Below are 24,276 nucleotides of genomic sequence, written 5' to 3'. Positions count from 1 at the left end.
CCCCTCCAGTGGCCAGACTCGCCGGTGTACCGACTTCGCTGTCCTTTGGCATGCAAATTTCAACTTTCTACGTCACCCGGAAGGCACCAATCTTTTATATCAGTCAGTTGTTCGAAAGAGAGGTGTGTGTGTGTGTGTGTGTGTGTGTGTGTGTGTGTGTGTGTGTGTGTGTGTGTGTGTGTGTGTGTGTGTGTGTGTGTGTGTGTGTGTGTGTGTGTGTGTGTGTGTGTGTGTGTGTGTGTGTGTGTGTGTGTGTGTGTGTGTATATATGTATATATATATATATATATGTATATATGTATATATATGTATATATATGTATATATATTACCTGGTGTTGGCGCAGTGGTTAGGGCAGCGGCTTGGGATCCAAAAGGTCCTGAGTTCAAGCCCCGTTGGGCCAATGAATTAATACACCAGGGGGTTGACTCAGCCTGTCATCCTTCCGAGGTCGGCGAAATGAGGGCCGGTGTATACCCTGGTTAAAATAGGTATACCATATCCCTGTGTCGTAAGAGGCGACCAGGGTTGCGTCAGGAAGGGCACCCGCCGTAAAACATGTGCCAAATCACTATGCGGATCATACGGATGATCCGCTGTGGCGACCCCGAACGGGAGCAGCTTAAAGAAGAAGATATATATATATATATATATATATATATATATATATATATATATATATATATATATATATATATATATATATATATATATATATATATATATATATATATATATATATATATGAAGACCACAAGGGGAAAACCAGAGATGTCAGGATAAGTCAATTTTGAAGAAACTGAAAAACAAAGTTTCAAGACTTTGGTGCACTGTTTAATAACTGTCATATAGATTTCTTTTCCAGTAAAAGGAAGAGTGATCATTGACCGATCAAATTAAGCATGTAGCATTTGCCAAGCTTCTGTGTTATTTAATTTAAGAGCAAAGAACGAATCAATGTTGCAAACTGACATCACTGGTTATTCCCTTGTTTAACAATTGCCAAGCAATTTTAACCCAGGATGTGTAGCAAATTCATGCTTGTTGGTGATTAGCATACATTACATGACTGGTGATCACAGATTTTTTTTTTTCAACATTAAACGGTCATTGTTTTTTTGTTTGATTGGTGTGCAATGCCATACTCAAGGGTATTTCGCTTCTATGACGACGGATTCTCCATTTCTTACTCCGTACTACTTAATATGATGGAAAACCGGGAGGAAACCAAGGATAAACCACCCCCGCGATAGCCGAAGTCACCTCATGCGATTCCCTCATATACCTAAGCAGGTTGATTGGGCGGTGGGTACATCGAATGAGGATGGGTACTCAGACACGCTAACCATTAAGCCAGGGCGTGGGTCCCATAAAAGTCACAAAGGTTTGCCAGGCTTGAACCACGATATGTACCAACTACGGAGCCCATGATATAACCAAATAGGCTATTGTAGTGCTCAGAGTTTATGCTGTGAAAGTTTTACAACCTTTCATTTTTTCGTTTCTCAACTCTGAATATTATGGTGGAACAGTTAACATGAATGAAAGGGAGATAACCAGGAGTAAAGTACTGACAACTCTGGGTTTCTACTTGTTCAGCTTTGACAACACTTGTTTTTTCATTGCACGGCTAAACCTTATACCATATAAATTATGTGACACCCCTGGTTATTTGTTAAAGTAATATTGTGAGAGGAAACCTTATGTTGCCAACTATTGGCAGGTGCAATAACCCTGAAATTTATAAAAAGTGACATCTCTGGTTTTCCCCTTGTGGTCTTCATATATGTATATTGTTGTGGAAATGGCCCTTAGTGTGTTATTTAATATAGGATTAGCCCAGATCCCCCATTAAATGCATGTTTAGCCAGGTTGTTCGGTAATTGGACGTTACATGTGTGTCGGGAGGTGTAGGAGGCTGTTCATTGTTCGTACGGTGGTGGTGTACCGAGAGGTTCTTCTCCTTCCTTCCCCTCTCCGAACGAGTCCCCGCCCAGCGCTCTGAGAGGGAGTGGCCTAGAGAAGCGAGCACCGGGAAGGGAAAGTGGAACTGAGAGCGCCGAGGGGGTGCGATCGGCTGTACAAGGGACGGCTGTGTCTGTTTGCAATCGGCTTTTCGTGAAGAGCGAGCCAAAAGAAAGGCAAGGAAGGGACTGCAAGAGGTCTGTCTGCCATCGGCTGGAGGAGAAACTGCTCGCGTCGGTCGGCGATCTGCTGAGGGAGTAACTGAACCTGAGGGTTAGTCGGCGATCTGCTGAGGGAGTAACTCGCGGTGCGTGTGGTCGGCGATCTGTAAGAGAGGAATGGCCTGAACCTGAGGGTCGAGTCGGCGATATGCCGAGGGAGTAACTGAGCCTGAGTGTCGAGTGAGGATAGAAACGACTAGTGGGAGGCTGCAATCTGCTTCGAGAGGAACTGGCTGCTGTGTGAGTCGGCGATCGACTTTATGAGGAGGTCATCGACAGGTTCAACCTGCGTCAAACCACGGAGCCTCTGTCCTTACTCACCTCACGGCTCGACGACGTCTTGTAACCCCGTCGATCCGCCTGCGGAGCCCAACACCCCGATTTGGCCTGATCTGGTGAGTAGGCCAGGCCTCGATTCGTATGCTGGACCTTGTAAAAAGCCAGCTGGAGCACACCGTGGACCTTCCGCTCTTGTGCCGTCGTCCTTACGGGGGCTGAACGTGCTGAGGCTGCGTGCGTGGGCGGTGCGACAAAAGGAGGACGCCGCCGCCATTTTGCCACGCTGCATGCTCGAGCTGGGTGCTCGAATCCATTGACATTGGCTTGTCACGAGCCGCATTTGTGCCTTTGACACTTCCTCTCGTCCATGAGGCATCACCAAGTACTCTGTGTCTTGTCTGCATGTTGTCCGTGTCTTGTCTGCATGTTGTCTAAGGTTTATCTCGCTGGGGTTCCCTTCGAAACCCGTAATCTGTAGCTCCCTAGTTAAGAACGGGTTATAGATTAATTATAGCATTGTCGTGAATGCTTTGCTTGTGTTGTGTCCCCAATAAATCTGGTTGAGTTGTACGAGATTTGCCGTCTTGAATTTATTTGTGCCGCGCTGAGGAACGATCCGCTCGGTTTGGATATAAAACCCAAACGGGCTACGGACTGGCAGACTCCGCTCAGTCTCTGACAAATCCAGTCTGTAGCCGGGGTCTATTTCCCCAACTGGAAAGGCACATGTGTACCTTGGTATCGTGATCTGAGGCGCGTAACCCGAGACCTGTGCCGAGCCAGCCAGCGTTATAACCCCGGAGACGGCGGTGCTGTTGGATGACGCCGAATCTTCAACATTTGGCTGTCAAGAGTCGGGTGCGAATCCTGCCACCGCTGAATCTATAACTATATACAGTAAAACCCTCTTGATTTGGCGGCCTTTTTAACCGCGAAATCAGCTAATCCGTGGGCCCAACATGGACCCCAAAATTTAAACATGAAATAGCAGTATTTTTTGGGTGGAATGTGGGTCTTTGATCTCAATCGCGGTCTGAACCGTTGTACAAGTGTGAATGTGCGGATGTTGGTGTAAAACACACAATGGCTTGTCAAATCATTGACATATGTTCGCTAACCGCCGACACCTGCAATAATCCTCGGTTTAAGCCCTTAATCCGCCGTTTAACCCAACAATTGAGTCCTTTTTGACACGCGGTGAGCGAACCTGAGGTGGCGGGGTGTCATAAACTCGCTCTCACCTCTTCTGGATAAAACCTCAGGCCAAATCCATCTCAATCATAACCTTAGACTACTTAATACAGACCACACATTGATTATCCACGATTCTACAACCATTCTACAGCTTTCTACAGCCTCTTCAAACATCGAAGCTTGCTTCTTCATCTCCCTCCGACATTGCTGTGACTTCATCGGTCAACATGCCGGGGGAAAAGAGGAAGCACACATCCAGAACTGTTTCCGAAAAACTTTTCTCAAATCGCAAATAAATTTTCTCAAGTTTCCATAAATCTCAAATACTCCACAGATATTTCTCATGTTCCTCTATTATCGTTAAGTTCAATCTGCATTCAGGAACGAACAATTATGGTTTACCATTTTGAAATTGCCACGATCATTTAAATGCTGAAAATTATGTTGAAAGAAAAAAAAAACATTTGAATTAGATTTTGCTCCAGCAATGGCAAGTTCAAAGTGCTCTGTGAGATTAACCAAATCACTGTAAAGACACCGAACACACCGAATGCACAAGAGGCCTCATTTGGCATTCACACGTCATCTTGAAAGTCACTTATTGCCTTGTGCCTCATGTCCACCAACAGGTTCAGGTTGGTTTGCACTGGATCGTCTAATGGTTTGTGTTGCATTTGTGTTGGTTTTCAATGAGAGCAATGCTCACACATTGACATTACATAGCAATGAGTGCCCTTATAAAGTGCACATGAAAATACTTTAAAAAAAAATTCATCATTACCATTCATTGGGACCATACTCTGCACAGAGCGTTGGTGCTGCCGAAGCAGTCTCCTCGGATATTGGGCACAATCCTGGATGGGTCGCCACTCTGACACAGGATTCTCGAATGGCTGAATCATTCCCAGCAAGCTGGTTCTCATTTTACCGACCTCAGAAAGATGACAGGCACAGTCAACCCCACCTGGTATTAATTCAATGACTCGTGGGATTTGAACTCGGGGACCTTAGGATCCAAGCCAACCACCCTAACCATTAAGCCAACCACAGACATAATCATCGTTGCCCCGTAATTTAAAAGAGAAATATTGACCTGCAGATAAACATACATGATGCAATACAAGACTGCGAGACGAGTCGTACAGCCATTCCACTTGGAGGAAGTGCTGTTGCTTCCTGGGGTACTCTGGGTTCCAGTAACCTCACAACAATGGCGCCACTTCTCTCACCATGTTCAGCAGGGCATTTCCTACTTCGAGGGATTTCCTCCTCCCGATGGATGCCAACCTATGGGGATTGTCTGTGTTCTATCCTTTAAAATGCTGAACGTCAATCGAGGAAACAGCACATACCATTTTTAAAGTCTTTGGTGTGACTCAGCTGGAGTTTGAACTATCGACCTTCCCAACTCACATTGGATGCTCTAACCATTACACCACCAAGTGTTTTCTTTTTTGTTTGTTTTTTTGTGTGGATATTTCATGCTTATATGATCCTCATGCTTTGTTTACCAATTCCAGACACGTGAAGAAGGCAAGGCTTTGCTGAGACAGATATCACAACTGCGTGCTGAAGTTGGGCCTGCTGCGACTTCTGCTGTTACTCCTGCTGCCACTCCTGCTGCCACTCCTGCTGCCACTCCTGCTGCCACTCCTGCTATTGATGGTGGTACTGGTACTTACTCTGACATGGATATTTCCGGAAATTCTGGAACCTTGATCTTCCCACCTTTGCGGACCCCACACTCTACACCCTGATAATCAAAGGCTGAACGCTCTTGAGACATGCACAGAACAATCTGAGATTATTTGAGTCCGATGAACAGGCGTTTCCCTTGTGTGTTGGATGTCTGACGCCAATGATTTTCATTCATGGCTCGCGTCACTTTTTTGTACATAATGGATCCACATGCCAAAACTTTACTGTATGGTTTCAATTATCTCATAAATCCTCACGGAATTATTCATTCGGGTAAATAATCGATGGAGCATCCGGGGAAGGTAAACGTAGGGGCAATACTCCTGGGCGCTCACTTGGATAATCCAACCAGGGAACAACTGGAAGGCATGGATGACCCACAAAATATGTAATGGAGCAGAAAGTAAATACCTCATGGATATTTTTTCATGCCATGAACAAACTGGTACACCACGGGTGATGAAGGTTGTGGTCAAGTTTCATCAAAATTGTGAGTATGGTTTCAGAGAAGAAACATTTTGGGGGGCAACCCCCACGTACAATCCCTGAGACCCCAATTTTTTTAATGTCATGAACAAAGTTTAGTACATCACGGGTGCTAAAGACGGTGGTCAAGTTTCATCAAAATTGTGTGTAGTTTCTGAGAAGAAAGCAAATACCTCTTTTTGGGGGGCAACCCCCCCCCCTGTAGATACCCTTCGACCCAGATTTTTTTATGGTGTGAATAATCTTTAATACATCATGAGTGATGAAGGTTGTGGTCAAATTTCATTGAAATTGTGTGTGTAATTTCGGAGAAAAAGCAATAATATATTTTGGGAGGCCCCCTTACACCCCTTTAGACCCCAATTTTTTTCTCATGTCATGAACAAACTTTGGTACATTACAGGTGATGAAGGCTATGGTGAAGTTTCATTAGAATTGTGTGTGTAGTTTCTGAGAAGAAAGCAAATACCTATTTTGGGGGGGCAACCCCCCCCCATAGACCCCCTAGACTTGGAAGTTTTTTTTAATCCCATGAACAAACTTTGGGACATCACAGCTGATGAAGGTTGTGGTAACGTTTCATCAAAATCATATGTGTAGTTTCAGAGAAGAAGTTGAAAGTATTTGTGGACGGATGATGTGCCCTCCCATAAGCTGCCCGGAACTACATTCTCGGTGAGGTACAAATAAAATAAAACGCTGGTTTCCTTCCAAGGAACGTCATTGCAAGAAGTCTGAGGCCTACCAAGCTACGGTTGATGTCAAACGAGTTGAGGCAAATATGAATGGATAGTCTGAGGGGTTTTCTTCTTATTACGATTCGTTTTCACTGTGTTGTAAGACATCGATAAGGAGCACGTACAACACGTCGTTTTTTGAATGAATCTCTAACTGAATACTCTGTGAACATGTCGTTTTGTGCAGAAATACATATGCTGCTCCAATGGTGTGGGAAACACATTTCACAGGTCGTTTCAAATGTTGCTGAACAGGAATGGTGTCGTTTTACTCTGAAACATCAATGTAGTGACAACAGCTTTCATTCGGCGTTCATCACCTGTATCTTATTCCAATGCACGTAAACTACAAGGAGTCAAGCGGCTTGCCAAGCCACTCATTCCTTATCAACCACTTTGCAAATCGCTCACATCGTTGCTCGGAAAGAGGAGCAAGTGATTAAGAGAGATTCTTCATTTCGTTAGCAAAGATGACCACCATAGTAACATTCGGATTTGAGTTGTCAAAGGACAGTACAGCCAAAGTTTATTTCAAAGAACAGAAAAAAAAAGTGAAATAGGATTTATTTTTTAATGAGAAAGGTCAATTAAACGCAGCAATTGATGGTACAGCACTCGAACCACATCCGGGTGAAGGGCATTCCGTACAGGTTCACAGTTCCATGGGAAAAGGCCAAGGAGCGGAGCAGAGTGCCACCTCACTGCTGTGTGGACACCACAGCGTGTTTGATGCCGAACTAACACACGGAAGAAGACGAACCTCAATTAGAAACCAAACATATAAATTTCTACAACTTTGCTTCTGCAATGATATGAACATACATCTCAATGTGAATACACTTCATGTTCTTTGATGTATATTTCCACAATATCATGAAACCATTTATATAAGGTGTTAGCCATAGATAAGTAGTTTATCAATCGAATCAGTCATAAATTGAGTGCACAATATACATCATCATAATCCCCAAAATAGGATCAATGGTTCTAGCTTTTCTGGGCCCTGGCCTAATGTCACCTAAGTTTGGTGGCATTCTGATTGGTGGGTCTGGAGAAGAAGTTTTTTGATGGAATTTACAGATTTTCCTGATAATTTACTAAGTCCACCATTTCGGCACACTTTCGGTCACGTGATTGATATGGCCTCCGCAATTTAATATCACTACCCTGTCCTAATGTTGTAACCCAAATTTGGTAGCATTCTGACGAGTGGGTCTGGAGAAGAAGATTTTTGAAGGAATTTACGCGACCGCCATTTTGACACACTTTCGGTCATGCAATCGGCATGACCTCCGCAATTTAACATCAGGACCCTGTACTCGTGTCATCGCATGCAGTTCTGTGCTCTGTCTGGAACACAGGCATCATCCCAACTGACTAAGAGGGTCTTTGTTGTACCTCTTTGGAAAGAGAAGGGTGATCGCCAGGATTGCACCAACTACCGAGGGATGACTCTTCTCTCAGTGCTGGACAAGGTCTTTCCTGGGATAATTATTGATAGGGTTCGCCACTATCTGCTTGAGCACCAGTGCCCAGAGCAGTCGGGCTTTACACCAAAGAGGTCAACGATTGACCGTATCCTTGCTATTCAGGTCCTCACCGAACGCAGACAAGAGTTTCGGCAGGGGCTGCTCGCAGCCTATGTTGATCTCCACAAAGCATTTGATTCTGTGAATCCGGATGCCCTCTGGAGGATTCTCGGTCTTCGTGGGGTGCCACCAAAACTGATCAATGTGATTTCTGAACTATACTCTGGTACTGAGAGTGCTATGAGGTGTGGTGTTTCCATATCCGACTTATTTCCAGTTGTTTCTGGAGTCCGTCAGGGGTGTGTACTGTCCCCCACACTTTTCAGTGCTTGTACGTACTGGATTCTGAGGAGGATGTTGGAGAGATCAAGCTGCAGTGCATCGTTTGGGAATGTCAAGATCTCAGACCTTGATTTTGCAGATGATGCCGTCATCTTTGTGGAGATACCGGATATCCTCATGGGGGCCCTCGAGGTGCTGAACGAGGAGTCGGAGCCACTGGCTTTATAGGTTTCCTGGGTCAAAACTAAGATCCAGGCTTTCATTGACATCTTGGATGCTGCTATCTTGTCTGTACCTGGTTGTGATGAGGATGTTGAGGTCATGGAGAGATTCACTTTCCTTGGCAGTGATATTCATATCTCTGCATGGTGTGAGCTCGATGGCAAAAGATGTCTGGGTTGGGCCTGGGGATTCATTGATTGACTGGATCATGGGGTGTGGCGCTGTTGGTACCTGTGCAGGAGGACGAAAGTCCGAGTCTTTAAGTCCTTGGTGCTTCCAGTCTTGCTCTACAGATGTGAGACTTGGACTCTGACCAGGGATCTGAGACGTAGACTTAACTTTTTCGGTACCAGTTGTCTTCGGAGAATCCTTGTCTCTCGCTGGTCAGACTTTGTGTCCAAGGAGTGCAGTTGCTGAGAGAGACTTGTACAAGATTTGTTGCCTTATAGTCTCTGAGTGTCAGCTGCAGTTGTATGGACATGTGGCTAGTTTTCCTGACGCTAATCCTGCTTACCAGATTTTCTCAGTGAGGAAGCCTCGTGAGTGGAGGAGGCCAATGGGCCGACCACGTGCCTCATGGTTGCAGCAGGTTGATCGGCATCTCAAGGAGATAGGAATGAGCCAGGCATCTGTCTGGGGGATGGACAGATGGAGGCCGCTGCAGTTCTGGTGGAAAGTGGACACAATGACGTCCTGCTCTGGCAGATGCTCCCTTGTCTGACCTGACCCTGTCCTCATGATACAACCCAACTTTGGTAGCATTCTGAGTGGTGGTTCTGGAGAAGAAGATATTTTTGAAGGAATTTACTTGATTTTCCAAAATGACTAAGTTGGCCATTTTGACACATTACAGGTCATGCGATCAGCATGACCTCAATTTAACATCCCTACCCTGGCTTAATTTTGTAACCCAAATTTTGCAGCATTGACTGGTGGGTCTGGAGGAGAAGATTTTTGAAGTAATTTAATTAAGTGCGCAATTTTGACTTGCTTAAAGTCACGTAACGTCACTTGCCAAATTTCTGTCGGCATAGTAGTTTGGCCGGAGAAGCTTGCACCTTTTAATCTTCAGCAAGTATTGATTAATCAATCAGCATCGTTTCATGTTATAACTAAAAAGTATCTCAAAATGCAAAGCCCGTCCGCATCCGCTTTGTACTCGAACTAAACTTGACGAAAACGACAGTTAAAATAAAATTGTGCATTTTATTCATTTAGGTTCTCCACAGTCTCATAATATACATTTGTTGAAGATTTGATTACAAAAGCTCAATTGGTAACTGGAACTGCCACTTTATAATTGCTGGCAGTGATGACGGTACCAAGATGTCCCGCTTTGATGCACCCCTGCTTTGATCGGACACTTGACCCTGACCCATGAGGTTTATTATGATTCAATTGAATTTGGAGTGGGATGAAAATAAATTCAATTCAATTCAAATCAAGGAAAACCAAATACTGTAAGGTACAATCCTGCATCGGAGTAATCATAAGGAACTCAAACAAGCAAAATGCAAAGATGAAGTCATCAGGAGGAACCTGGATAGGATTTGCATTTCAGCTACTACTACTCTACCCACAAACCCATTCAGGCACAGCCAAGGGAGCTTTATTCAATTTTTTTTTTTATAATTCTGGCTGCCAGACCATGCGTCCGATCAGGTTGAAATGTAAAACATATATTCCCTACCACTATTAGATCATAATTTTGAAGTTTCACATCGATTGATTAAGTGGTTCAAGAGAAATAATTTTTTTAAAAGTTTTTGCTCAATCCAATATGGATGCTAGACCATGTGAAATCAATTATTCGTGAATACCCTGGTATCCCCATGGCTTGGGGAACATTTTTGTGAGGTTTCCCCTTGATCCGTCCAGCCATTCTGGAGAAGAAGATTTTTTTTTTTATAGGTTTTCGGGTAAATCCAATGTAGCTGCCAAACCATGTGACCTGTGATGTCAGGTGTGACCCTTTTGTTCCTCATGGATAGTTGGTCATATGTGTAAAGTTTTGCCTCGATCTGTTCAGCCACTTCAGAGATTTTTGAAGGATAAAAAAAACAAAACAATATGACTGCCGAATCACATGACCAATGACATCATCAAATTTTTTTCTGTGGACCATTTTATCCTGAGATTACCTCAAAATTTTTCATACTGATCAGATGTAGCATACTACATATTCAATTATGATGTCATAATGAAGGCACCAAGGACATCATAAAAAAAATCACACTTATTCCCCACGAGGAATACTTGCGATGTGCAAAGTTTCAATTTTTAGCTCGCCTGTTCGAAGAACAGAGCAATAGCGATACCCCCGGCGTGAGCGTGAGCGTGAAAATGTTAAAGTTTTTGGCGCAAGTTGTTTCCTTTCTAATGTTTTTATCTACCACACTATTTTTACTGATTACAACATACAAATACATATATTGCTTTAAAATTATTTGGATCAGACTTCACTGCAATGCTTTATAAAAAATATTATTCGACGAGTCTTTTAAAAACGATAAATGTATAAACAGGCGAGCATTGGGTGGCTTTAACACAAACTCTCTGGTTGTCCCTGGTGCGGTTTCATGGACAGAAGTCCAAAGTTTTTATGTTTTTCCAACATGGCTGCCACACCATGTGAGCTATGACGTCATAATCAATAAAACATTCTACATGCGTAGTCGCTCCAATGGTGAAAATTTTGTCTCAATGTGACAAGCAGATGTGGAGAAAAACATGAAAGTTCTGTGCAGACAAACAAACAGCCCCAAATACAACACCCTCTTATCTGGCGAGGTTAAAAATGCTACGGCTTGGACATTACACATTGAATCTCAATGGTAAACAATTGGATTTTGATTAAAACTTTTATGGCTAGCTGTTCTACCACTTCATTGATGATGTCATATTCATTCCTTTATTCCTCATTGGGAGTAGAATGAGATGTGCCAAGTTTCAAATTTTTCCAATCAGCGGTTTCAGAAATATAATGCTTTAATTTTTTTGTGTTTAATCTAAGATGGCCGCCATATCATATGACATATGACGTCATCATTATCATTAAAATATTCTCAACGGGGGGTCGTTCTGATTCTTAAAACTTGTCAATTGGCCAAGTGGTTGATGAGAAAAACAATAATCAAGCAAAAAAGGAGTCGACGAATCGCAATAATACTGAAAATTAGATCAATAACATTACTAATTTGTCTTCTCCATATTCTCAGGATAAAGCTTTGTTGAAAATTTGATGACAAAAGCTCAAATGGCAAAAAAGTTATGGCCCGGATACACACAGACGGACCACTAGGGGGTTAAAAGCATTAAAAACCCAATCGAAATTGGTGGGAACTTGTGGCTGAGCATTCTGAGACTCTAGTATGGCAAGGTTCGAGCTAATGTCTGTATCCTATGCTCGAATCCTCGCTCCTCCCTTTGCTTTCTGACAAGACATTGTGCTGCAGCCAAGTCAGTAATGTGGTGATCTGTGTCCAGTGGATTGCATATCAGCTCAGACCCTCACTGGCGTTCCCACTGTTTAAATAATTATCCATAATTAATACATTTTAATTCGTCCATTTTAATTGGCTCGTCGTGACATCACAATCACCTCTTTATTAATGTTTTTTGTTTTTTACAAGTTTATCGAATGTCGTTAAAATACCTTTAACACTGCAAACCGAAACAGAAATGTGTTCAAATTGATTTTTTTTGTTTGTTTGTTTTTTGTATTTGAAGCAGATTACCTGTGAAAACGATGAGATATGAATCCTTGTTATCTTTTTACCTTGTTTCTTTATTTTTTTTATTTTTTATTTTTTGCTCCGAGCATATTATCGTGTCTATATCAGAGTAACGTGGCTCAAAAAAAAAACAAAACTGGAAAGTTTTTTTATATTTTTTTTAATATAACTTCATCAAGTAAATATTTGAAGAAAAGTATGTAGAATTTTGTTCATGAATGACCAAGTTATTACCAATTGGCACAATCCCAAATCTGATGACATCATCCATCTGAAGCTTCAAACCATTGACAGAAACCAGAACAATCGAGCACAGTCCATCCTGTTATTTGGCAAGGGAAAGTACACTGCTTGAGAAACATGGTCTAACCACCAAGAAATCACATCAGCATTACAAAGAGAGCAGCCGACCAAGCCAGACAATGTTGGGGTCAGGCATTGGTTGCTTCCTTGACACTACCAAACTCCGATAAGTGGAGATGGGTTTCTACCCAGGACAGCTGGAGGCGTGTGTTGTCACCCCTGCGGTACCTGAAGCTGGAAGGTCATGCCAGGAACTTCTGAAATGTGGACATAATAAGGGTTTCCAAAAGAACTGTAAATGTGTCGAGGCAGCACTCGCTTGTACCGATGTCTGCACATGTGGTGGTTGATGTGCTTGGGATTAAACTTTCAATCATGCCTTGAAGTGGCCGACAATGTTAAAAAATAAAGAATTGATCATCGTCGTGTCGGAATCTGAGCTCAAAATACACTGTTTCTCGATGTAAACCGCTGTAAAGGTTGGTTCAAGGTGTGGATTAAGGTTGGTTGCTTAAAAGTGACCTTTGGATAAAGTTGTGGATCAAGGTTGGTTGGTTAAAGGTGTGACCTTTGGATCAAGGTTCGTTGGTTAAAGGTGTGACCTTTGGATCAAGGTTGGTTCAAGTTGTGGGTCAAGGTTGGTCAGTTAAAGGTGTGCCTTTGGATCAAGATTGGTTTCTTGGTGTGGGTCAAGGTTGGTTAGTTCAAGGTGTGACCTTTGGATCAAGGTTGGTTCAAGGTGTGATGTAGTTGGCGAAAATCCAAAATTGACACTTCAGAGTTTTTTTCTGCACTTTGTGATTGGCAAAAAAATTCAAAATTTTTTCCCTTCAAATTCGATGCACTGTCATTCATGGTTTTCAATGGTATTCAGAAAAAAAATTGTTGCGTTTGGGTTCCTCTTTAACGACTTTGTCCAAAGTGGAACTTCATTGAGTACAACAAACATCATTTTAAAGCAGGCAAAAACTCCCGCAGCAAAGGTGGCGACTGGATCGGTAAATGCCCAGAGTTTGGAAGGCAAAATAAATTAGAGGATTAGGATGAGGAAAGTGAACTCAGAGTTCAAGAGAGAATTGAAAAATGTTTTCAATGGCTACAAAGCAATGCAACCCACTCCACGACAGGCTGGCTGAGATGTACGCATACTCGCTCCAAGTTGTCTTGCCTGGGTTCGAATCCCGACCCAGTTATAAACTCCTATCCCGGTGTTTCACTGGCGAGGTTATTCATCGATGTGCGTGCCATCCCTCGAATAGACATTAAACTGGGCGTCACATTGCCGGAATTAGTATTAAAGATCCCTTCACGGTGTACTTCATGAAGAGTAGGGGAGCTATCCCCGGCATCCGGGCCAAATTCCAAATTACTGCTCTAACCTACAGGGGCACTGCATCAGCAGCAGCACTGCCATACCCCCAGTTAATGATGCTACTTGCAGCTTTGTGCTGCACAGGAAAAAAAGACGACCAAGCCCTCCATCGTGTTTTTATTGTAATACTATTTTAATTCATTTACTCTGAAAAATTTACGTTCAATAGCGAAAATTTTAAAACGAGCGATTTTGATCTGTATCCCGAAATAGTTGTTCAGATAGTGTGTTCCGATTGTCTGACAACAAAACAGATTTTGAATATCTTTTCCACATGGTTAACTATATGTGCATTGTTCTGGAGTTGGAACACCAAACAATTTACATGTTCTGGCATTTGATGGAAAAACATTCAATTTTGTTTTCCCAAATGTATTACATTGCAATAAAATGTTCAATTTTGTTGATATTGTTATGAATTTGGAAGCCTTGTGCACACAGACAGACAGCAGTCCCCAAGTTTACTTATTTACATAAGTATGTGTTTATAGTTAGGGTCCCCAACCTGTGTCTAATGGGAATTACATGTGTGCGCTGCGGAGTTTCTTTTAGAACAAATCTCATTCACTTCACTTCACACACTGACGCCATTGCCCACGTGCGTTCGACCATGTACGTGGGCAGAGATTTCCATCGCCTCAGATCGAGACTCCGCTCAGGGAGGCAGGGGTGTGTCCCTTGTCCAATCACGCCACAGAGGGCGACTTTCCCATGACACCCCGGCTAATGGGGTTGACATTGCCACAGAGAGCGACTTTCCCATGACGCCCCGGCTAATGGAGTTGAGATTACCACAGAGAGCGACTTTCCCACGACACCCCGGCCAATGAGGGTGAAGATCGCCTCAGATGGCGATTTTTCTCACCCTGGAGGAAAAAGGAACGCCAGGCTGGGAAGGTTGGTCGTTTTGGGGGTTGCGGGTCTTGGTGCTGGCTGGTTCGTCTGGTCCTGGGTCATCGTCGTCTGATCTTCTCCTTGGTCTTGGTTGATTGGTGTGTGGCCGGTTGGAGAGCGCAGTACCTGGTGCTTGGAGCGGCATCGTGCTGCGGGTTCGAGTCCCGCTGAGCCGGATCGTCAAGGGCCGCACGAGGCGGGAAGGTCCAAGCTCGCATCCTTACCTCCAGCTCACCTTCCCTCCGAGCTGGGGGTATCAATAAAGACCGCAGCCATCATTTATTTTGGGGGGAGGTGGGGTGTCTTTGTGTGGGCCCGTCTTCAAGTAGAATTGTGCAAGTGCTTTCTTTTGCTCATTGTACATAACATTTCTTATTCGGATAACTCTGCCTTTACGTGCTCCCCTCGTCCCCCGATTATTGTTCATAAATTCCCCCTCTTGTTGAATGTACCAGCTCGTTTCTGTGTTTCTTTCATTGGCTTAGCACACTGTGTATTGAGAGATTGCGAGGGTAAATTGTTCATTTGGTCCGGCGCGGCTCTGGTAACTCCGCTCGGTTACGCCGGATCCGAGTCGTTACCTGCAACTCGGATCGGACAGAGTTGGCCGAGGGTGTGGTTCCCCGGTAGTTAGACTGCATGGGTATTTAGGTATATTGAAATTAGGCAATTAACCCTACCCCACGCTGACGAAGTATTGGCGACCACGGTCCTTTAAGTGACCCGTCGGCTCTGGAGTTATCCGGGGTGACGACCTATAAATTCCGGGTGTTCGGTGGGAGACAGCTCTACTGCTCCACCTAGCGGTCGTGCTCGCCACCGAGACCCGCCCCCACAACAATATTTCTGTTCAATATTTTACAGCTTGATAAATAAAATAATTGTCTCTAAATATGTGCTTAATTGTGGTAGTCCAATGGATGTACGTTAGATCCTGGGTAAAGTCGGGTACCTTTGTGGGAGGAGGGAGGGAAATGGGTGGAGTGGGAGTCTAAATGGAAGGGTGTGGGGGAGGGAGGCAGGGGAAGAGGGGGAGAAGGGATCGGGCATTACCCGGCAACACCAGGTACCATTGTGGGAAAAGGGTGGAGGTGGGAGGAGAGAAGGGAATGGTTGGAGGAGGTACCTCTGAAAGTTTGATGAAGATCCGTTTAGCCATCCCTAAGAAAATGGCAAAAAACACACACACACACACACACACACACACACACACACACACACACACACACACACACACACCTGCACTTCGAAATGAGAAATTGGTTTTGACGAAACATTAACAACTCTCACATTAAGTTTCATGAGATGGTTGTCCTACTTCAAATAATCATATGTAGTTGTTTAATAAAATGAGTTTCACTGAAACATCTACTTTTCTCCTCGTTAAAACATTTTATCTTCTATTTTTCCATGATGGGGTACCTGTCGATCGTCTGATTCAAGGGGTACGCTGTGAGAAAAAGTTTGAGAACTTTTGATATCGTTGCTTTGAGAACTCTGATATCGTTGCTTTGGCCAGAATTTTGGAATCCTGTCCAGGCAAGGACTTTTGAAGTTTGGCATTTTTACAAGTTATTTTGAAAAATTTTCTTTGTTAATTATCACTCGAGGCATTTCCTCTCGATGTTGCTTTTTCTTTATCAAATTGTTACTCTTTTCGGTATTCATAAATTTATTTTTTCATAAATTTCCAGAATTTTTCTGGTTCATCTCTTTTGGGGGGGGGGGAGGAGTGGAATGGGAGGTGGGGCATTGACACATTCTGATTGTTTCCATAGTTCTCGGTAGAATTTTTTTTTTCAAACAGCTGGTTTTGTTTTCTTTTGTTGTTGCCTTCGTGATTAGTGCCGTTCAGGAGCCCGACTTCATTAGGATAGTCAGGTGAGCTTTGCATATGTCTTGCACGAGGGGTGCAACCCATGGCACAAAACTTCCATTGCAGTTAAAACTGTATAAGTTGCTATTTGAAAGGGGAACCTGCCTCTTTCTCTTGCCAAGTCATCTGATTGTGAGCCCAAGCCTTCCACATCTGTTCACTGATTTCCAATAAACTAGCTCACCAACTGTACAATGCCCATCCTTGGTTCCATTGTCGTTTGAGCTAGACGAGTCCAACAAATTAACTTAAGGATAATATGTGGATCAAGGAAACACTTCCTCTTCTTCTTTTGTATGAAGCATGTGGCTGTGGGAAGCATCATTTGTTGCGGGCGTGGCTATTACACTTGTTACATGTCCACGTCGAGGCACCGGAGGGAGTGCATCAGTCACCCGGAGGATGTCAGGGCAAAAAAGATTTAAGGACAATACTATGCCCCATTTGTTGTTTTACCAATGAGACCAACATCGAACACACAAAGATATTTTATAAGTAATATTTATTAATCCCTGCTGTCTATTTTTTTTTTCTTTTTTAGGTCATTTCTTCCAGCATGACCTAATAATATGGGTGTCGATGTCCGTCCGTTCACAATGAAGTTGAAGCGGGAGATCTGATCATTAGTGATCCTGATAGAGGTCGATGAGACGTACACGATGGTATGACTTTCAAGGTCACCGAAAGTCAAGGTCAAGTCACGAGGCCGTTGAAGTTGCAAAAATGACGATTTTCATATTCTATCTCCTCCACCGTTTCTCAAGTGATCTTGAATTTGATTGTAGCATATGAATCTATGGGACAATATCTAAATTTGGTCGGGCCGGATTTTCGATATTCGCTTTCGTTTTCGTGTCACATGACTTCAAAGTTGGCAAAAAATGCGAAAATGACGATTTTCAAAATCTATCTCCTGCATTTCTCAAGCGATCTTGAATTTGATTGCGGCATATGAATCTACGGGACAATATTTTAATTTGGTCGGGACGGATTTTCGAATTTCGCTTTCGTTTTCGCGTCACGTGACTTCAAAGTTTGCAAAAACTGCCCTACCTTCAGGAGGCTATATATTCTCTACTGGGCATGGTAAAAGTTAGTGAATGGTGTCATTGTATAGCAGCTGACCTTGTATATTTATACATTTTCCACCGAAGGTGCAAAAGTTTCAAAACCCGAAATGTAAACGTCGGCATTTATTTTCAAAATATAATTCCGTGTGCGCGTGGCAAAATGCCGAGTCATCTTTAACCAAACTGCGCAGTCGAGATGCGCAGTAGTCTTCAGTCATAACTGAACATTGAGAACTTGTGGTATTATAGAGATGACCGTCACCCCCACACGGGGGTAATTTTTATTTTGTATACCTTTTCGAGGCTTGTGTGAGAACTAACACACAGCAAGGGGGCATGAGACAAGAGGGGAGGGAGTGGGAAGGACAAAACAGTGGGGAACAGAGACATTAAGAGATCTGTGGAAGGGAGAGGGATGGGATGGGGAATAGAAGATGGACATTACAGGGACTTTCAGGAAGGAAAGCGGGGAATTTGAAGGAGGTTGGCTTGGATGGATTATCGGGGGTAGAAAAGATCGAGGATTTGGATGGGGGATGATAAGAGGTGGTGGTGAACAGCTGTTTTGAAGGCATTGAGGGAAGAATGGGAAAGAATGGAGTGAGGGAGTTTATTCCAAAGGCGGGAAAAAAGAGGAATGAAAGAGTGAAGATGAGCAGTGATTCGTGATTTTCGTAGTTTTACCAGAAGGGGGTTGTTGGCGGACGTTGAGCGCCCTGTGGAAATGTGGTTGGGACAAATCGCAGAGCGAGCGGGGGGGGGGGGGCGAGGCTGGAGAGGAGACGGTAGAAGACAGAAAGACCACCGACCAACCTGCGGTGATCGAGTGAGAGGCCCAACGATTCAGCCTCATTGTGGGAGATGCCAATGATCCGAAATGCCTTGGTTTCTACAGCGTGAAGCCGAGAAAGGTGGGAGGCAGGAGCACCAGCCCAAAGGGATAAGCAGTACTCCATCAGGCTGCGGACAAAAGATTTGTAAGTGGTCAGGAGCTCAGGAGGGCCAAGGAAGGACTTTGCATGATGGAGGATTCCCAGTCGGTGACTGGCTTTGGAGGCGAGGTTTGAAATGTGGCTCTCCCAGGAAAGGTCATAGCAGATAGTGAGACCCAGAAGCTTGAAAGGAAGGACTTCTTCCAGAGGATTGTTGAGAAAGTGGATGGGGGGGGGGGTTCTAAACGGTCCTTTCGAAGAGACATAGTGAGAGTGTGAGATTTGTCCGGATTGAAAGACATGTTCCACGTGTTGGACCAGTTTGTGATTTTATCTAGGTCTGCAGTGAGCGAAGAAGCTGCTGCTTGCCGGTCTGAGGGATGACCGATGGTACGGCAGAGGGTGGAGTCATCAGCAAAGAGATATAGAGAATTTTCCAGAGAGTCGGAGAGATCATTGATGGAAACCAGATAAAGAACAGGGTCCAGAACGCTACCTTGAGGAACTCTAACCTGGACAGGAAGAGGGGATGAAAGAACTCCATTTAGGGCCACACGTTATAATCTTTAAAACAATAATTGTGATTAAAAGAAACCCTTAATGACTTACCCCAAATTAATGAAGAACAAGCGTCACGTATATCAATGCATCGATGAATTAACTTTTGACTTTCGAGGTGGCAAATTATCTCAGGTAACCAGTTTGTAAAATAAATCCCAACAGTTTATAAATGGGTGAAGGGTCGGTTGTGAACACGTTTGAAAGGATCTTCTCCAGTGGGTGCGCACAGGATGAATCTGACTGGCCAGTGCCATTGCAAAAAGTCCTCAGAGGGTGAAGCTTTGTATCACCGAAGTATGCAGATGAACCCGAGTCCACAGATCAAGCAGTATGAGATATTGAATTATGGACTGCATGCTGTTAAGGACAATGCGTATGGCAACAGGTGAGGAGAGAGGACAGGATCAGGCAGGCTGCCATCTCGATCCAGCCAGGGAGGAGATGTATGCATTGAAATCTTCTCCGAGACGACAGCAGGGCAGCAGATTCGACAAATAGTCCAACCAGTTGGTTATAACGACCAACGTGCAGCGTGGTGAAGTTGGTTCTTTTAAGTCAGAGCTTTGGAGTCACTAAACTAGTTCTGCTTCACATATAGAAGGTTCCTGATTCTCTCTTTACTGGATGAGCTGGGTTTAAAACAAATTTAAATTCTGCCACAACAAATGCAGTGCACAGCCAGTCCTCTCCTTATCACGTTGCCTCTCTCCTGTCTTCCGATGCATTCTTGGTATTTTATATTCGTAGCGCCTACCCATCACTTTGCTGATGGACCAATTAGTCGTCCTGTTTGCCAAATTTACCCTTGCATAGAGTGCTTTAACCCTTCCCCATCCTCACGTCCCACAACCCCCCCCTCCCATCCACTTTGTCCACCGTTCGTCCTGATGTCCCTTCCTGCTAGAAATTCCTCACACACGGTGACAGGCTTTCCCAAGCGCATTGGGGGAAGTGAGGAGGTGGGGGGAGAACGGAAGGAGAACAAATTTATCAGTGTGAAGAGTGCTTTAACCTCAGTGTTGACCATGTAAAAAAGAAAATTGTAATACCTTCTGCCACCACCACCAGGTGGCACTACATGGTACACATTTATCTGGAGAATTTATGCCTCCGGGCCCCCCATACTCTCACGTGAGGCTGCGGCCACATAGCCTATGTTACCCCCACAAAAAGTTGTATTTGTACCCTGAGTTTGGAGTTTGTAACTTAAAAGATGTGGCCATGCATAAGGAACAAAGAAAGCCAGAGAGAGACAATGGTGTTTATATGTATAGATTGTTTGCACCCTGTCAGCTTGCCTTTGATCCATCGGAGTCCATGGCCAGAAAGCCAATGACGGCAGTCTGGTGCTGCCTGGCCCTCTTTTCTCATGAGGTTTTTTTTCATTTCAAAGCTCTTCCAGATGTCTTGGCCTTGGTTCAGTTCAGTGTGACCTGACCACAAACTAACTTGGACAGTAAACGGCTTTCTTCACCCACAAGCCCTGAATTCCTTTTACTGAAAACAATTATTTTCACCAAAGTACAACACACTTTCCCCCACAGCCCAATTGACTCAACTTTTACCACAGTATCTACCTTAACCACATTTCAATTAACTTTCACCTACAAAACAATTACACTGATACTATTCTGTAACACACTGAGATGAACTGCGCATTAACCTAATCCCATCCTTTACTGTATAGGTACCAGGACATTGGACAATGCTCGTGCCACAAACTTAGTTAACCCTTTAACCACTGGCCTACAACATTCTATTACTGTGACCAATGTTGTGAACACCCAAATTATCTGTAGTTACAACATCCCAACCATTGGACCCAGCTGTCAGTACAAGCATCCAACTACTGGCATGTGACTGAATCCACCATGAGAGGCAGGCACAACTAACACCACCTTTCATATTACATTGTCGGATAAAACTACCATAGTCTGACCAAAACCTTTACACCATACAACTCAACCACCACAATGTGAAGCAGGTACTCAAATTATCTCACACTTGAGGATGAGCAGGATATGTGATAACACATCTCAGTGAAATAGCTACAGCTCACTTTTATTCTGAGTGTAGCTATACCGCAAAACCATCTCAGAAAATTTCGAGAGAGAGAGATAAACGAGCTGAGCTTGGATAGCCAAAGTGCCAGATTGATGAGGATACCAGAGCTAATGAACAATTTGGACAGCCTGACAAGCAGGCCTGGGAGGCGCTTGGGCAGCAAGAAACCATCAAAGAGTACAACGTTATGCTAAGAAACCACTCTGAAGCGAAGTCTGCTTATGCTTCCAAACAACGAAGGTACTCCCTAACCTCCAACACTTCAAGTGCCTCCTTTCTAAAAAAAAACAAAAACCCTGAACTTGCCCAAGTTCATTATGATCAAATTGATGTGGGCTGCGTCAAGATTCTAACTTCATAAGAAGTTGAAGCTTCACAGCAATCCTAGTACTTCCTGCATCATATACTGATCATTTCACCATGACGGCCTAGTGCTGAATAAATCACCTGCTCCCAGGTCCGACAGTTGGTCCATCCTTACTCGGAGTATTCCTCAGGCTTGAACAGCGCACAATTGCAATTTGCTTGCAGCTCAGTGATGTAATCTGTTACACAATGTGACATCAACATCATACATTGGGTTATTTAACAGTGATCTATACATGGTTTCAGAAACTGTCGAGTGTGAAGCTTCTGTATCCAACTCCATATTAACTTTCTTGTGACCAATAGTCATGCTCACCGTAATTGTCCTCAGTTTGTTATTATTTCTGTACAAACCGAACTTTCCAGTTTCATGATTAGAATCACTCATGTATTTTTCATTGTGAATTTCAGAATCGACATTTTGCTGAATTCAGTTTTTGCTTGATGCTTGATGCTTGGTGTACATCACCTGAATTTCCCCCATACTGGTTCCTGGCTCTGGAATAGAACTCATTTTGGTGGTCAGGTGCTTCATTCAAATGTCGCCTCTCTGCCTACACCTGTAGCACTCGACATCCTTCAAATAGAAATCTTCTGTGTGATGATTTTCACCATCGCAACACTTGCATATCCCAGGCAAAGATCCTGACCGCTTGTTGATGATCGGAACCATGGATGCCTATACATTGTCACAGACATTCCAGTCTTTGCTCGGTTTCCTCACATGTTAGCTATTTTTCCCAAGGTGCACACACAGACTGTTACACGATTACTTGGTTCCACTGCTCTCACAGCTGAATACTATTATCTTTATACTATTATACTATTATCTTTTGTATACTTTATACTTTATACTATTATCTCACCTTTATACTATTATCTGCTTCTTTTATGGCCAAGTCTTCTGACTGTAACCTCGATCCTTAAGGCCTAAGTCACATTTGGCACGGCGGCCGTCGGGTCTACAAAATCTACGGCCACTAGCAATTATAGGGCGGCCGCAATATTTCCATGGTCACACAATACAGCAGTCACATATGTTTTTCTTTTTCGGGGAGCTGCACGGCGTATTTAGAAATTGTGTAGACCGAAAATGTGGGGGTGCCGTACGGTCTTTGATTTGATGTCGCACGGTGACCTTAGGGTGTCCCTGCGGCGGCCATAGAATTTTCAAGGCAGATGCAAGGTAGCCTCAAGGTGCTCGCAAGGCGACCGCAGAGGGGCCCCAAGGCGAATGCGCGGCCAGACGGACGGTAACGAGTAGGTGTATGTATGTATGTATGTATATATATATATATATATATATATATATATATATATATATATATATATATATATATATATATATATATATATATATATATATATATATATATATATATATATATATATATATATACCAGTTCTTTTTTACTGAAATAAAAATATAACAGTTCGGAATATACCAGTATATATAACTGAATATACGATAACGATAATATATATATATATATATATATCTGAATATACCAGTTCGGAATATAGGCAAACACCGATACTCCGATCTCTAGCGGTAGCGCATGGTGGATGCACGGTCGATGCAGACTGCCACGGAGGACGCACGGCGGGCGTAGGGGAACCATGCGTCGACCCTGCGTTGCCCGCAGGTCGTCACACAGACCGCAAGGCCACTGCACGTTGAACACAGGGACGCCTTAGGACTACCCTACGGCGACCGTGGAAATAGTGCGGCCACCGTAATTTTTTGGGGGGTTGGCAAAATTCATTTTTCATTGATAAGAGCCTACGGCAGCCGCACGAATAACGCAAGCCCACCGTACGCCCTACGTACGGTCGACGTGGAACACATCTACGTCACAGCTTGGCTTGTCGAATTGCTACGGCCAACGTAGAAATGAAAAAAGTTATAACTCCACGCTATAATTCCACGGCGACCCCTACGGCCTGTAAAAGATAGCCATACGGCGTAGGGCCACCCTGAGGCCACCTCAGAAACTCTGCGGCAGCCGCACGTTTCTGTCAATTCGGGGGGGGGGGAGGGTACGGCCACCGTATCCAAGCCGTAGAGCAAATGTGACTTCGGCTTAAGCAGCTGTTCATTGATTTCCAATGAGTTAGTTAGCCTACCGCTGGACACCACCCCCAGTTACAACCATTATGATGTATCAATGTTTTATTTGCACTTTAAACTTCCAAATGCTTACTTTTGGCAAATAAATTACTGAAATATTTTAAAATTATTTAAAGATTTTTATTCGAATACAAATAATGCATTAATTATTCTTTTTATTTTTTGGGGGAGGTCTCTGTTCCATTCCTACTCCTGAGTGTTCACTGAAATGATTGTGATGAGAAGGAATAGGGGAGAAAATAAACTGCTCAACAGAAAATGGTTTAACCATCAATTAAGTTATTTTTGAGTATCTCGTGAGAAACAAGAAGTGTTGCATAATAATCCATTCAGAATGCACAGGCAGGAGACATTCTTTAA

At 43.6% G+C, this 24,276-nt stretch overlaps 1 protein-coding gene across 9 annotated transcripts in view; it reads left to right on the top strand.

Annotated features, from left to right (window-relative positions):
- Positions 1-24,276, top strand: part of CDC23 (cell division cycle 23) — a 121,776-nt gene that overhangs the window by 73,098 nt on the left and 24,402 nt on the right. For 7 of the 9 annotated variants that reach the window (XM_085849959.1, XM_085849954.1, XM_085849958.1 and 4 more), the window contains one exon: positions 5,180-5,327. In XM_085849959.1, the coding sequence (XP_085706085.1) occupies positions 5,180-5,327 (148 nt within the window). Of the gene's footprint in view, positions 1-5,179; positions 5,334-24,276 lie in introns of all 9 variants that reach the window. The other 2 variants (XM_085849957.1, XM_085849955.1) reach the window with 1 other exon arrangement.

Source organism: Eptatretus burgeri, chromosome 12, assembly GCF_056783735.1.
Source record: "Eptatretus burgeri isolate ZD-2024b chromosome 12, Ebu_testis_v1, whole genome shotgun sequence".
Classification (NCBI taxonomy): Eukaryota; Metazoa; Chordata; class Myxini; order Myxiniformes; family Myxinidae; genus Eptatretus; species Eptatretus burgeri.
This window is presented reverse-complemented; position numbering and strand designations above follow the sequence as displayed.